The 13,211-nt window shown below is 34.9% G+C and overlaps 2 protein-coding genes across 5 annotated transcripts in view; both read left to right on the forward strand.

The window, feature by feature from the left end:
- LOC127706048 (uncharacterized) overlaps positions 1 to 13,211 on the forward strand; it is a 502,975-nt gene that overhangs the window by 102,821 nt on the left and 386,943 nt on the right. The gene's annotated exons all lie outside the window — the stretch shown is intronic.
- Positions 1 to 13,211, forward strand: part of LOC127706049 (uncharacterized) — a 343,243-nt gene that overhangs the window by 44,973 nt on the left and 285,059 nt on the right. The window contains exon 4 of the mRNA XM_052210457.1: positions 6,525 to 6,600. Within this exon, the coding sequence (XP_052066417.1) occupies positions 6,525 to 6,600 (76 nt within the window). The remainder of the gene's footprint in view (positions 1 to 6,524; positions 6,601 to 13,211) is intronic.

Consider the following 13,211-nt stretch of genomic DNA (forward strand, 5'->3'; position numbering starts at 1 on the left):
TGCTGAATCTAACTATTCATTTAGATTTTTGATTTTTGGGCCCCGTTATCAAATTGGTCCACATTGAAGTCAAAAGGGTCCAAAATTAAACTTTGTTTGACTTCATCAAATATTTAATTATTTGGATTCTTTGATATGCTCAATCTAACCATGTATTTAAATATTGGATATTGGACCATAATTGATAATAGGTAAATTAAAAAAAAATTTAAGTTCTTAGACCACATTCATTCTGTGTCAGAAACCTATGCTGTGTCAAATATTTAATCACAATCCAAATTCAGAGCTGTATCAAGCTTGAATGTTGTGTCCATACTTGCCCCAGCTGTTCAGGGTTTGACCTTTGTGGTCGTATCAAGCTGCGCCCAGTGGAGCATTTTATTATGAAATACGTCACTTATTAACTTGATTTCCAAAGGAAATATCGGTTATTAAAATGGTAATGTACGCTGGGCGGCTGCCAAACAGTGTCAGCACAATAACATGAAAACGCTTTAACAAATTTTTTTCAAAATTTAAATATGTTGTTTCCTGGGACTTAATGATGGTGTAGTTCAGTTTTCAAGATATTAGTGTATCTCCTTTGTGAAGTTTCGCCATTTTTAATATCCAAAAGTGGAATTTTATCTTGTAAACGGTTGAGATCACCACCCCTAAGCCATATTATTCTTGTATGTGACAACAAAACAAATCAAATGAAATAAAACGGGAGTCACCTGGGACAATCCCAACCCCTCCTGTTTGAGAACTTGTAAACGGTCGAGATCCCCACCCCTAAACTAATATATATCCTTGAATGGGACAATAAAACAAATCAAATGAAATTGAGGGGGGAGTCCCCTGGGGTCACCCCCAACCCTCTTTTTTTGAAAACTTGTAAACGGTCAAAATCTCCATCCCAAAACCTTATATATTCTTGTATGGGACAATAAAACAAATCAAATGAAATACAAGGCGAGTCCCCTAGGGTCAACCCCACCCCCTCCTGTTTAAGAACTTGTAAACAGTCGAGATCCCCACCTCTAAACCATATATATTCTTGTATGGGACAATAACACAAATCAAATGAAATATAGGGGAAGTCCATGGGGGTCACCCCCACCCCCTTTCATTTTGAAAACTTATAAAGGGTCAAGATCAACACCCTGAAACTATATTTATTCTTGTATGGGACAATAAAATAAATCAAATAAAAAATAAAAGGCGAGTCCCCTGGGGTCACCCCCCCTCCGCCCCCCTTTTGTTTGAGAACTTGTAAACGGTCAAGATCCCCACCCCTAAACCATATATATTCTTGTATGCAATAACACAAATCAAATGAAATAAAGTGGAAGTCCATGGGGGTCACCCCCACCCCCTTCTTTTTGATAACTTGTAAACGGTCTAGATCCCCACCCCGAAACCATATATATATCCTTGAATGGGACAATAAAACAAATCAAATGAAATTGAGGGGGAGTCCCCTGGGGTCTACCCCAACCCACTTTTTTTTAAAACTTGTAAACGGTCAAAATCTCCACCCCAAAACCATATATATTCTTGTATGGGACAATAAAACAAATCAAATGAAATACAAGGCGTGTCCCCTAGGGTCAACCCCACCGCCTCCTGTTTAAGAACTTGTAAACGGTCGAGATCCCCACCCCTAAACCATATATATTCTTGTATGGGACAATAACACAAATCAAATGAAATATAGGGGAGGTCCATGGGGGTCACCCCACCCCGCTTTCTATTTGAAAACTTGTAAACGGTCAAGATCAACACCCTGAAACTATATATATTCTTGGATGGGACAATAAAATAAATCAAATAAAAAATAAAAGGCGAGTCCCCTGGGGTCACCCCCACCCCCTCCTGTTTGGGATCTTGTAAATCGGTCGAGATCCCCACCCCGAAACCATATATATTCTTGTATGCAATAAAACAAATCAAATGAAATAAAGTGGATTTCCATGGGGTCACCCCCACCCCCTTCTTTTTGATAACTTGTAAACGGTCTAGATCCCCACTCCTAAACCATATATATTCTTGAATGGGACAATAAAACAAATCAATTGAAATTAAGAGGAAATCCCCTGGGGTAACCCCCACCCACTTCTTTTTGAAAACTTGTAAACGGTCAAGATCCCCACCCCGAAACCATATATATTGTTGTATGGAAACAATAAAACAAATCTAATGAAATAAAAGGCGAGTCCCCTGGAGTCACCCCACCCCATCCTGTTTAAGAACTTGTAAACCGTCGAGATCCCCACCCCTAACCAAATATATATTCTTGAATGGGACAATAAAACAAATTAAATGATATATAAGGGAAGTCCATGGGGGTCACCCCACCCCCTTTCTTTTTGTAAACTTCTAAACAGTCGAGATCCCCACCCCTAAACCATATTTATCCTTGAATGGGACAATAAAACAGATCAAATGAAATTGAGGGGGAGTCCCCAGGGGTCACCCCCAACCCCTTTTTTTTTTAAACTTGTAAACAGTCAAAATCTTAACCCCGAAACCATATATATCCTTGTATGGGACAATAAAACAAATCAAATGAAATACAAGGCGAGTCCACTGGGGTCAACCCACCCCCTCCTGTTTAAGAACTTGTAAACGTTCGAGATCCCCACCCCTAAACCATATATATTCTTGTATGGGACAATAACACAAATCAAGTGAAATATAGGAAGTCCATGGGGGTCATGCCCACCCCCTTTCTTTTTGAAAACTTGTAAACGGTCAAGATCAACACCCTGAAACTATATATATTCTTGTAAGGGACAATGAAATAAATCAAATAAAAAATAAAAGGCGAGTCCCCTGGGGTCACCCCCACCCCCTCCTGTTTGAGAACTTGTAAACGGTCGAGATCCCCACCCCTAAACCATATATATTCTTGTATGGAATAAAACAAATCAAATGAAATATAGTAGAAGTCCATGGGGGTCACCCCCACCCCCTTCTTTTTGATAATTTGTAAACGGTCTAGATCCCCACCCCTAAACCATATATATTCTTGAATGGGACAATAAAACAAATCAAATGGAATTAAGGAGAAATCCTCTGGGGTAACCCTCACCCCCCTTCTTTTTAAAAACTTGTAAACGGTCAAGATCCCCATGCGGAAACCATATATATTCTTGTATGGGACCATAAAACAAATCAAATGAAATATAAGGCGAGTCCCCTAGGGTCACCCCCACCCCAGCCTGTTTAAGAACTTGTAATCGGTCAAGATCCCTACCCCTAAACCATATATATTCTTGTACAGGACAAAAAAAAACAAATCATACGAAATAAAGGGAGAGTCCCCTGGGGATCATTCACCCCCTCCCCCCCCCCCCCCCCCCCCCCCCCCCCCCCCCCCCCCTTTTGAGAACTTGTAAACGGTCTCCACCCCTAAACCATATAAATTCCTGTTCGTTATTTCAAGAAGATTTGAATGACATACAGGGTCAATCCATAGGTGTCACTAATGCATATCATAAACCAATTTGTTCTGGACATTGCCCAATGTCAAGCGACAATGGGAATGACAAATTATTGGAGCTTTGTTTGGGAGACTTTTTAACAGCATTCTCTTACAATTATTTCTTGTTACTGATAAGTTCTATAGATTTTAAAATGACATTGTATTAATGATAAATAAAATTTTGGATTTTTTTCTTCTTTTCTTTAGTAAATTGTGTGTAGAATTTTGTGGCAAGTTTGTTTGTTATTCTGTAAAAACTAGTTTTCTGAATGCTATATATATTTTTTTTTTGATAAAGTAAACTCCTTTAAAAACTAACCTTATCTTGTCTATTAATAAACATATATTTAGATTTCTGATTTTGGACCCAGTTTTCATGTTGGTCCAAATTGGGGTCCAAAATTAAACTGTGTTTGATTTCAACATAAATTGAATATATATAGGGTTCTTTGAAATGCTTAATCTAAACCTGTATTTCTTTTCATTATTAATAAGATAATACCACATTGAGGTCCAAAGTGTCTAAAATTACACTTTTGATTAATTTCATCAGAAATGAATTCTTTGGTTCTTTGATATGCTGATTCTAGCAATGTTTGAGTGTGAAATCATATCTAATTTTAGAGAACTTAGTCATCACTGGTTGTTGTTATTATATTATTGATTATAATTTGAAAAATTGCATCATATCTTATTTTAGAGAACTATTTATACAGTTTGAGTTTTTTCCCTTTGCACAGGAAATATTATGGATAAAATTAACCTGTGTTTCATTTCAATATAAATTAAATATATATATATAGGGTTCTTTCAAATGCTGAATGTAAACCTGTATTTAAATATTAGATTTTTGGCCCAGTTTTCAAGTTGGTCCAAATCAGGGTCCAAAATTAAACTTTGTTTGATTCAACAAAAAAATTATTTATGGGGTTCTTTGAAATGCTGCAACTAACCATGTATTGAGAGATTTTGGATTGTGGGCTCCTTTATCAAATTGGTCCACATTGAGGTCCAAAGGGTCTTAAATCAAACTTTTGTCTGATTTCATCAAAAATTGAATACTTGGTGTTCTTTGATGTGCTGATTCTAATATGTACTTAGATTTTTGATATTGGAACATAATAGGTATTTAAATGTCCAATTTCAAGTATTTCAGTTCTTAAACCACATTCATTTTGTGTCAAATATTCAATCGCAATCCAAATTCAGAGCTGTTTTAAGCTTAAATGTATTGTCCATACTTGCTCAACTGTTCAGGGTTCGACCTCTGCAGAAAAGTCCGGTTTGCTGTTACTCTGGCAGCCTCTAGTTTTTGTTGATTTCTATGTTTTTGACTAACGTGAAGCATTAAGCGATTCAGGTTCGTAGTAACTCCTTGTTACCATATGGTCAATTGATAGTTTTCCTTTAGCATGTACTGACTGTGATTTGTTTAAGATATATCATGTATATTGGATTCTGAAAAAACATAAAATGATTTTGTTAATTCCTACCTTCCCCTATCATCTATATAGATGTTTACATAGAATGTCTAGATAAACTGAAATGATCGTTCTAACAAAGACATTTGATTGTTAATAAAAATATAAATACTCTGCACAATAAATAAATATAAAATACATCTTAAAAAATGAAAACAACACGATATAACTTTCATGGGTCCGAAGAGCTTTTCTGGATCTACCTCCATCAGGAACGCTCAAAGCCAAATATTTGAAAGCCAAGAATGTAAAAGGACTGAAAACGTTGAAGAGCTATACACCAAAAAAGGACCTAAAAATTGCCAAATCCATCTAAGGCCAACTTTGCCTGAGGCAGTTGAAACCATAGTTTCTGTATAATTTAAAAATTTATAAATGTGCAATTTTAGATAATTTGTTATAAATCATGTCAGTACCGAAGTACTGACTACTGAGCTGATGATACCCTGGGGACTGATAGTCCACCAGCAGAGGTGTCGACTCAGTGCTGTAAAAAATGAAAACAACACGATATAAATTTCATGCGTCCGAAGCGCTTTTCTGATCTAACTTAAAGTGTACAAGACCAACATGAAAAAAAAAAAACCAAACATGATACATAATAAACGCAAAATCAATAGATCTCTAGAGTATATATGCTCGTATCCTAGCTTGTAGTCAAACCTACATGGGGATCTTTCCATGTCTTGATTTTGACAACGTTGTTATATTTCGTTGGACACAAAAATTCACCTTTATTTGCATGAACAGCCTGATGTAAATTGGGCATCTTATTCCATTCTGGCTTTCCGTAACATTGAAAGTTATACACAGTACAAATCCTACATTGCATAGAAATGTAGGAAATTCTTTAGAATTCTACAGTACATTTCCTCAGTGTGTGTGTTATCGACATTTCCAAAGATCACATAATGGTAAAATATATGTGAATATACAGGTAGAAAGAACTAGAAATGTCCCCATCAATGTATTTTTACTCCCGTCTTTGGACAAATTAAACAATAGGAGAAATAAAAACAAATATAGAAAAACATACTTTAAGAAATGATGCATTTTCTCCTTAATGACTATGGCTGATAACCACAACTGTTTTCAAACTGAGCAATAACTGCTTCTGATAGAAATAAAAAAAGAAATAAAAATATAAATAATCTGAAAAAAGGACAGAGCATTAAAAAACATTAGTAAAATATTATTTGTCGTCCCTTATTCAGGTATTAGGATTTATGACCACAGTCGCTGGCACACAATCATGACTGTGGTCTTTTGTAGGGTGCCTGTCTCGAGAGCTATATAGTATGGGTTGTATCACCAGCCTGTTGGAACTGACAACTTGAAAATGTGTATGCCCTGCTTCTCAATAAAGACTGGTTGTCAGAATAATGTGTCTGACTTGTGTATTTCTTGATCTTATGCATTTCCAAACAGTATGTGCACTTTATGGGCAAATTTTAAATTGTTCTTAGAATCTAAATTTACAATGGCAAAAAATGGGCGTTTAAGATAGATGTTTTAATAATTTGACAAGTTTTCACATGGGGAATGACAGTTTATTACATTTTTTTCTTTTGTAGGATGCCATGTCAAAGACATCCCCAGAAGTAACTACTGACACCCATTTACAGGAACCTGCAGCACCTGTAGTTGAAGGTAATCATCTAATGTTAATTATTCAGATACTGACTGAAATGATTTATAATAGCTTGTTTCTAATATTTGGAAACCTTGATATCTGCTTATATTCACCTTATAATATTATAATGAAAAATAATGAAAAAAAAACCCAACAAATTGATCGGAAAAGTCATATTAAGTTGTCTAATATAATCAACACCACAACTGAACAACATTTTCCTAACTATATTTGACATGAAAATATTTTGCCACTATTACTATTTCTTTTCAAAATCCTAATTTATGTTGATTTATATGCTGTAAAAAACATATTCAAATTAAGCATTTTTAAACCTCCTTAGGATATCCTTCTTAACTCTATGTATAGGTGAGTTCCATATGTATTTATAAATAAGTTCTCTTAACAATATCATCTGAGGGGTTTGGCAGAGAGATAATGAGATGGTTTACAATAGACAAGACTAGAGTTTTAATCACAGTTATTCTTCCTATTACAGTTAAATTCCTATTAGACCATTGTTTTAAAGTATTTTAATGTGTACACTTCTTACAGAATAATTTATATTAGCAATTTTTTCAAGATCTACATAAAAAATTATACCTAGCAATGTATAAGTAGTTTCACCCCAAGACAGATTTCTGTCAGGACATAATGTATCTGTACTATATATTTTGCTCTGTGAGTCTCAAACCAAATAACTTGTGTTTTTGTGAAGTTAATATTCAGTCCAGATATTTTTACAAACCAGTCTAATTCTAATAGTGATTCCTGCAGGGATGTTTCACTCCCATCCAAAATCAAAGAAGTGTCGTCAGCAAATTGTGACAATTTATGTTCAACCCATGTGACCTTGATACCACTAATGTCACTATTTCTCCTTATTTTCAACGCATGAATCTCAACGCATAAAATGCAAAAGTAGAGAGACAGCTTATCTCCTTGTCTACAACCTCTTCCAATCCTAAAAAAAATTGAAAGATTTCCCCCCTGGATGACAGCAGAGTTGATATAATTGTAAAAAAAACTATGACCCAATTAATGATAGATTCACCAAAATTCAAAAAATTCAAAACATTCATAAAAAAATCCCATGAGATGGAGCAAAAGCTTTTCTAAATCAATCAATAGTAAAAGCCCTGGTATTTCATGTTCCTCTGTATATTGTAATATACTTATATTTTCCCCAATATATCTCCCACTAATAAAACCAGTCTGATCAAAATTGATTAATTTATCGAGGACACTCTTAAATCTGTTTGAAATAGCTGCTGATCCAATTTTATACACAGTTTTCAGTAAAGATATTAGCCACCAGTTTTTATGCCCTACCTACGGGCATTTTGTTTTTCTGTCTGTGCGTTCGTCTGTCCGTCTGTCTAGCTTCAGGTTATAGTTTTTGGTCAAGGTAGTTTTTGATGAAGTTGAAGTCCAATCAACTTGAAACTGAGTACACATGTTCCCTATGATATTATCTTTCTAATTTTAATGCCAAATTAGAGTTTTGACCCGAATTTTTCGGCCCACTGAACATAGAAAATAATACTGTCCTGCTACAGGTTAAAGTTTTTGGTCAAGGTAACTTTTGATGAAGTTGGAAGTCCAATCAACATGAAACTTAGTACACATGTTCCTTATGATATGATCTTTCTAATTGTAATGCCGGGTCTAATGATTTTGTGCAGAGGTATTGTCCTTGGACTTAGAAAATTCACTTATGTTATCATTTTTGTGGAGCCTACGACTTTTGTCACAGAATCTCGACATAGGGATAGTGATCCATTGTCCTTGACCTCATTTTCATGGTTCAGTGACTACTTGAAAAAAATGTTAAGATTTTTTGTAATGTTAATTTCTCTCTTATTAGGAGTAATAGGATAACCTTGCAAGGTCCTCATGCCCGTCAGACAGTTTTCATCTGACCTCGACCTTATTTCATGGATCAGTGAACAAGGTTGAGTTTTCGTGGTCAAGTCCATATCTCAGATACTATAAGCAATAGGTCTTCTATGTTTGGTGTATGGAATGATTGTAAGGTGTACATGTCCAGTGGTTAAAGTTAAGTTTTTGTGTTTTGGTCTTCTTTTCTAATACTATATGCAATAGGTCAACTATATTTGGTGTATGAAAATATTTTACAATGTACATGTCAGTCTGGCAGGTTTTATTTGACTTTGACCTCATTTTCACGGTTCATTGCTCAGTGTTTAGTTTTTATACATCCGCAAAACAATTTTGGGGTCGTATATTGCTATCACATCGTCGGTTTCGTCCTCGTCCGAAGACATTTGGTTTTCGCACAATAACTTTAGTTTAAGTGTATGGATCTCTATGAAATTTAACCAAAAGGTTCTATACTACAAAAGGAAGGTTGGGATTGTTTTGGGGGGTAATTGCCCAAACCGTTCAGGAATTAGGGGTAAAAAAAGGTCTAAAACAAGCAGACTGGAGGGGGGGGGGTAGAAAAAAAAATTTTGGAAGGGGCAAATTTTTTTTCCACAAGATTTAAGAAATTAAAAAGAAAATTTCTTCAAATATTTTTTTGGGAAAACATTTTTTGGGGAGGGGGTTAATTTGTTTTCTTCAAGATTTAAGAAATTGTCAATTTTCCAAAGAAAAATTGGGGGTCACAATTTATTTTGCTAATTCTTTGTATATAGTCTGAAAACAGATTTATTAAGTATTGCGCAACAGCAGTGTATTACACAAAATCTTCAATTGAATCTAAATCCAAATCATATAACCAATTTCAAGTTCTTTGACCACATTTATTCTGTGTTAGAAACCTATAATGTGTTAAATATTTAATTACAATCCAAATTCAGACCTGTATCAAGCTTGAATATTCTGTCCATTTTTGCCCCAACTGTTCAGGGTTGGACCTCTGTGGTCGTATCCTAGCTGCTGCGCTCAGCGAAGCAGTTTATTATGATTTGGTCTGTTTTTCTTAAACTATAACCAATAGGTCAACTATATTTGTTGTATGGAAGGATTGTAAGCTGTACATGTCTGCCTGACATGGTTCATCCGACCTTGACCTCATTTTCATGGTTCATTGGTCAATGTTTAGTTTTCTTGGTTAAGTCTGTTTCTTAGAAACTATAAGCAATAGGTCAACTATATTTAGTGTATTGAATGATTGTAAGGTGTACATGTATTTCTCGTCTGGTTTATATGACCTTGACCTCGTTTTCTTGGATCAAGTTAAGTTTATGTGATAGTTGTAGTAAAGCTTTATATTTAGGATTATCAACATAATATCAATGGTTAGTAAAGAAGGCGAGACATTTCAGCATGTGCACTCTTGTTTAACTTTAATATGAAATTGTTTTTCCCCTAATTTCCAGCAGAAGAGTCTCAAGCAAAAGCTGGCAGTTAATTCTAAAATGAATGTTTTCGTTATCTATTTTGTCGATATTTTGCAAATTATAAACTAAAGCACACTATTGTTTTTTCACTTTCTGTATTTTTCGTTTAGTAGTATTTATATATTCTATATCATATAATAAAGATTTGTTAAACTTTCATAAATCAAGTCAGGAATATGACAGTTGTTATCCATTCGTTTGATGTGTTTGAGCTTTTGATTTTGCCATTTGATTAGGGACTCTCCTTTTTAGCTCACCTGACCTGAAAGGTCAAGTGAGCTTTTCTCATCACTTTGCGTCCGTCGTCCGTCGTCCTGCGTCCGTCGTCCGTCGTCCGTCGTCCGTAAACTTTTACAAAAATCTTCTCCTCTGAAACTACTGGGCCAAATTTAACCAAACTTGGCCACAATCATCATTGGGGTATCTAGTTTTAAAAATGTGTGGCGTGACCCGGTCAACCAACCAAGATGGCCGCCACGGCTAAAAATAGAACATAGGGGTAAAATGCAGTTTTTAGCTTATAACTCAAAAACCAAAGCATTAAGAGCAAATCTGACATGGGGTAAAATTGTTCATCAGGTCAAGATCTATCTGCCCTGAAATTTTCAGATGAATCAGACAACCCGTTATTGGGTTGCTGCCCCTGAATTGGTAATTTTAAGGAAATTTTGCTGTTTTTGGTTATTATCTTGAATATTATTATAGATAGAGATAAACTGTAAACAGCAATAATGTTCAGCAAAGTAAGATTTACAAATAAGTCAATATAACCGAAATGGTCAGTTGACCCCTTTAGGAGTAATTGCCCTTTATAGTCAATTTTTAACCATTTTTTGTAAATCTTAGTAATCTTTTACAAAAATCTTCTCCTCTGAAACAACTGGGCTAAATTAAACCAAACTTGGCCACAATCATCATTGGGGTATCTAGTTTAAAAAATGTGTGGCGTGACCCGGCCAACCAACCAAGATGGCCGCCACAGCTAAAAATAAAACATAGGGGTAAAATGCAGTTTTTGGCTTATAACTCAAAAACCAAAGCATTTAGAGCAAATCTGACATGAAGTAAAATTGTTTATCAGGTCAAGATCTATCTGCCCTGAAATTTTCAGATGAATCGAACAACCTGTTTTTGGGTTGCTGCCCCTGAATTGGTAATTTTAAGGAAATTTTGCTGTTTTTGGTTATTATCTTGAATATTATTATAGATAGAGATAAACTGTAAACAGCAATAATGTTCAGCAAAGTAAGATTAACAAATAAGTGAACATGACTGAAATGGTCAGTTGACCCCTTTAGGAGTTATTGCCCTTTATAGTCAATTTTTAACAATTTTTCGTAAATCTTAGTAATCTTTTACAAAAATCTTCTCCTCTGAAACTCCGTGGCCAAATTAAACCAAACTTGGCCACAATCATCATTTGGTTATCTAGTTTCAAAAATGTGTGGCGTGACCTGGTCAACCAACCAAGATGGCCGCCACGGCTAAAAATAGAACATAGGGGTAAAATTCAGTTTTTGGCTTTTAACTCAAAAACCAAAGCATTTAAAGCAAATCTGACATGAAGTAAAATTGTTTATCAGGTCAAGATCTATCTGCCCTGAAATTTTCAGATGAATCGGACAACCCGTTATTAGGTTGCTGCCCCTGAATTGGTAATTTTAAGGAAATTTTGCTGTTTTTGGTTATCTTGAATATTATTATAGATAGAGATAAACTGTAAACAGCAATAATGTTCAGCAAAGTAAGATTTACAAATAAGTCAATATAACCGAAATGGTCAGTTGACCCCTTTAGGAGTAATTGCCCTTTATAGTCAATTTTTAACCATTTTTCGTAAATCTTAGTAATCTTTTACAAAAATCTTCTCCTCTGAAACAACTGGGCCAAATTAAACCAAACTTGGCCACAATCATCATTTGGTTATCTAGTTTTGAAAATGTGTGGCGTGACCTGGTCAACCAACCAAGATGGCCGCCACGGCTAAAAATAGAACATAGGGGTAAAATTCAGTTTTTGGCTTTTAACTCAAAAACCAAAGCATTTAAAGCAAATCTGACATGAAGTAAAATTGTTTATCAGGTCAAGATCTATCTGCCCTGAAATTTTCAGATGAATCGGACAACCCGTTGTTGGGTTGCTGCCCCTGAATTGGTAATTTTAAGGTGATTTTGCTGTTTTTGGTTATTATCGTGAATATTATTATAGATAGAGATAAACTGTAAAAAACAATAAATGTCGGCAAAGTAAGATCTACAAATAAGTCAACATGACCGAAATTGTCAGTTGACCCCTTTAGGAGTTATTGCCCTTTATAGTCAATTTTTAACCATTTTTTCGTAAATCTTAGTAATCTTTTACAAAAATCTTCTCCTCTGAAACTACTGGGCCAAGTTAATTATAGATAGAGATAATTGTAAGCAGGAAAAATGTTCAGTAAATTAAGATGTACAAACACATCACCATCACCAAAACACAATTTTGTCATGAATCCATCTGCGTCCTTTGTTTAATATTCACATAGACCAAGGTGAGCGACACAGGCTCTTTAGAGCCTCTAGTTGAATTTTCCTCAGAGTTCAGTATTTTTTGTGATTTTACTTTTTCCCCTAATGAAAGGGTAAATTCTAAATCGAGCAAAATCATAGAGTGATCTGATCTATAGCTTGGAAATACATTACAATTTTGAGGCTGTTTAGAAAGTTTTCAGTGAAAAAAATAAAAAAAACTACTTTAAAATGATAGAATGATAGTACATCTGGAAAAAATTATCGATATGGGTCTATCAAACTTCTTTCTTCAATAATTAAAGAACTTTTTGCCGTACCATTTGGATTGTTAATTCTCACTTGTTCATCTCACAAGTCATGTTACGGTACTATCATTCTATCATTTCCTCTCACAAGGCATTTTGCGGTACTATCATTCTATCATTTTCTCTCACAAGTCATGTGACGGTACTATCATTCTATCATTTCCTCTCACAAGTCATGTTACGGTAATGTCATTCTATCATTTCCTCTCACAAGTCAAGTGACGGTAATGTCATTCTATCATTTCCTCTCACAAGTCATGTTACAGTACTATGATTCTATCATTTCCTCTCACAAGTCTGGTTACGGTACTATCATTCTATCATTTCCTCTCACAAGTCATGTTACGGTTCTATCATTTCCTCTCACAAGTCAAGTTACGGTACTATCATTCTATCATTTCCTCTCACAAGTCATGTTACGGTACTATCATTCTATCATTTCCTC

Source organism: Mytilus californianus, unplaced genomic scaffold, assembly GCF_021869535.1.
Source record: "Mytilus californianus isolate M0D057914Y unplaced genomic scaffold, xbMytCali1.0.p SCAF_6, whole genome shotgun sequence".
Classification (NCBI taxonomy): Eukaryota; Metazoa; Mollusca; class Bivalvia; order Mytilida; family Mytilidae; genus Mytilus; species Mytilus californianus.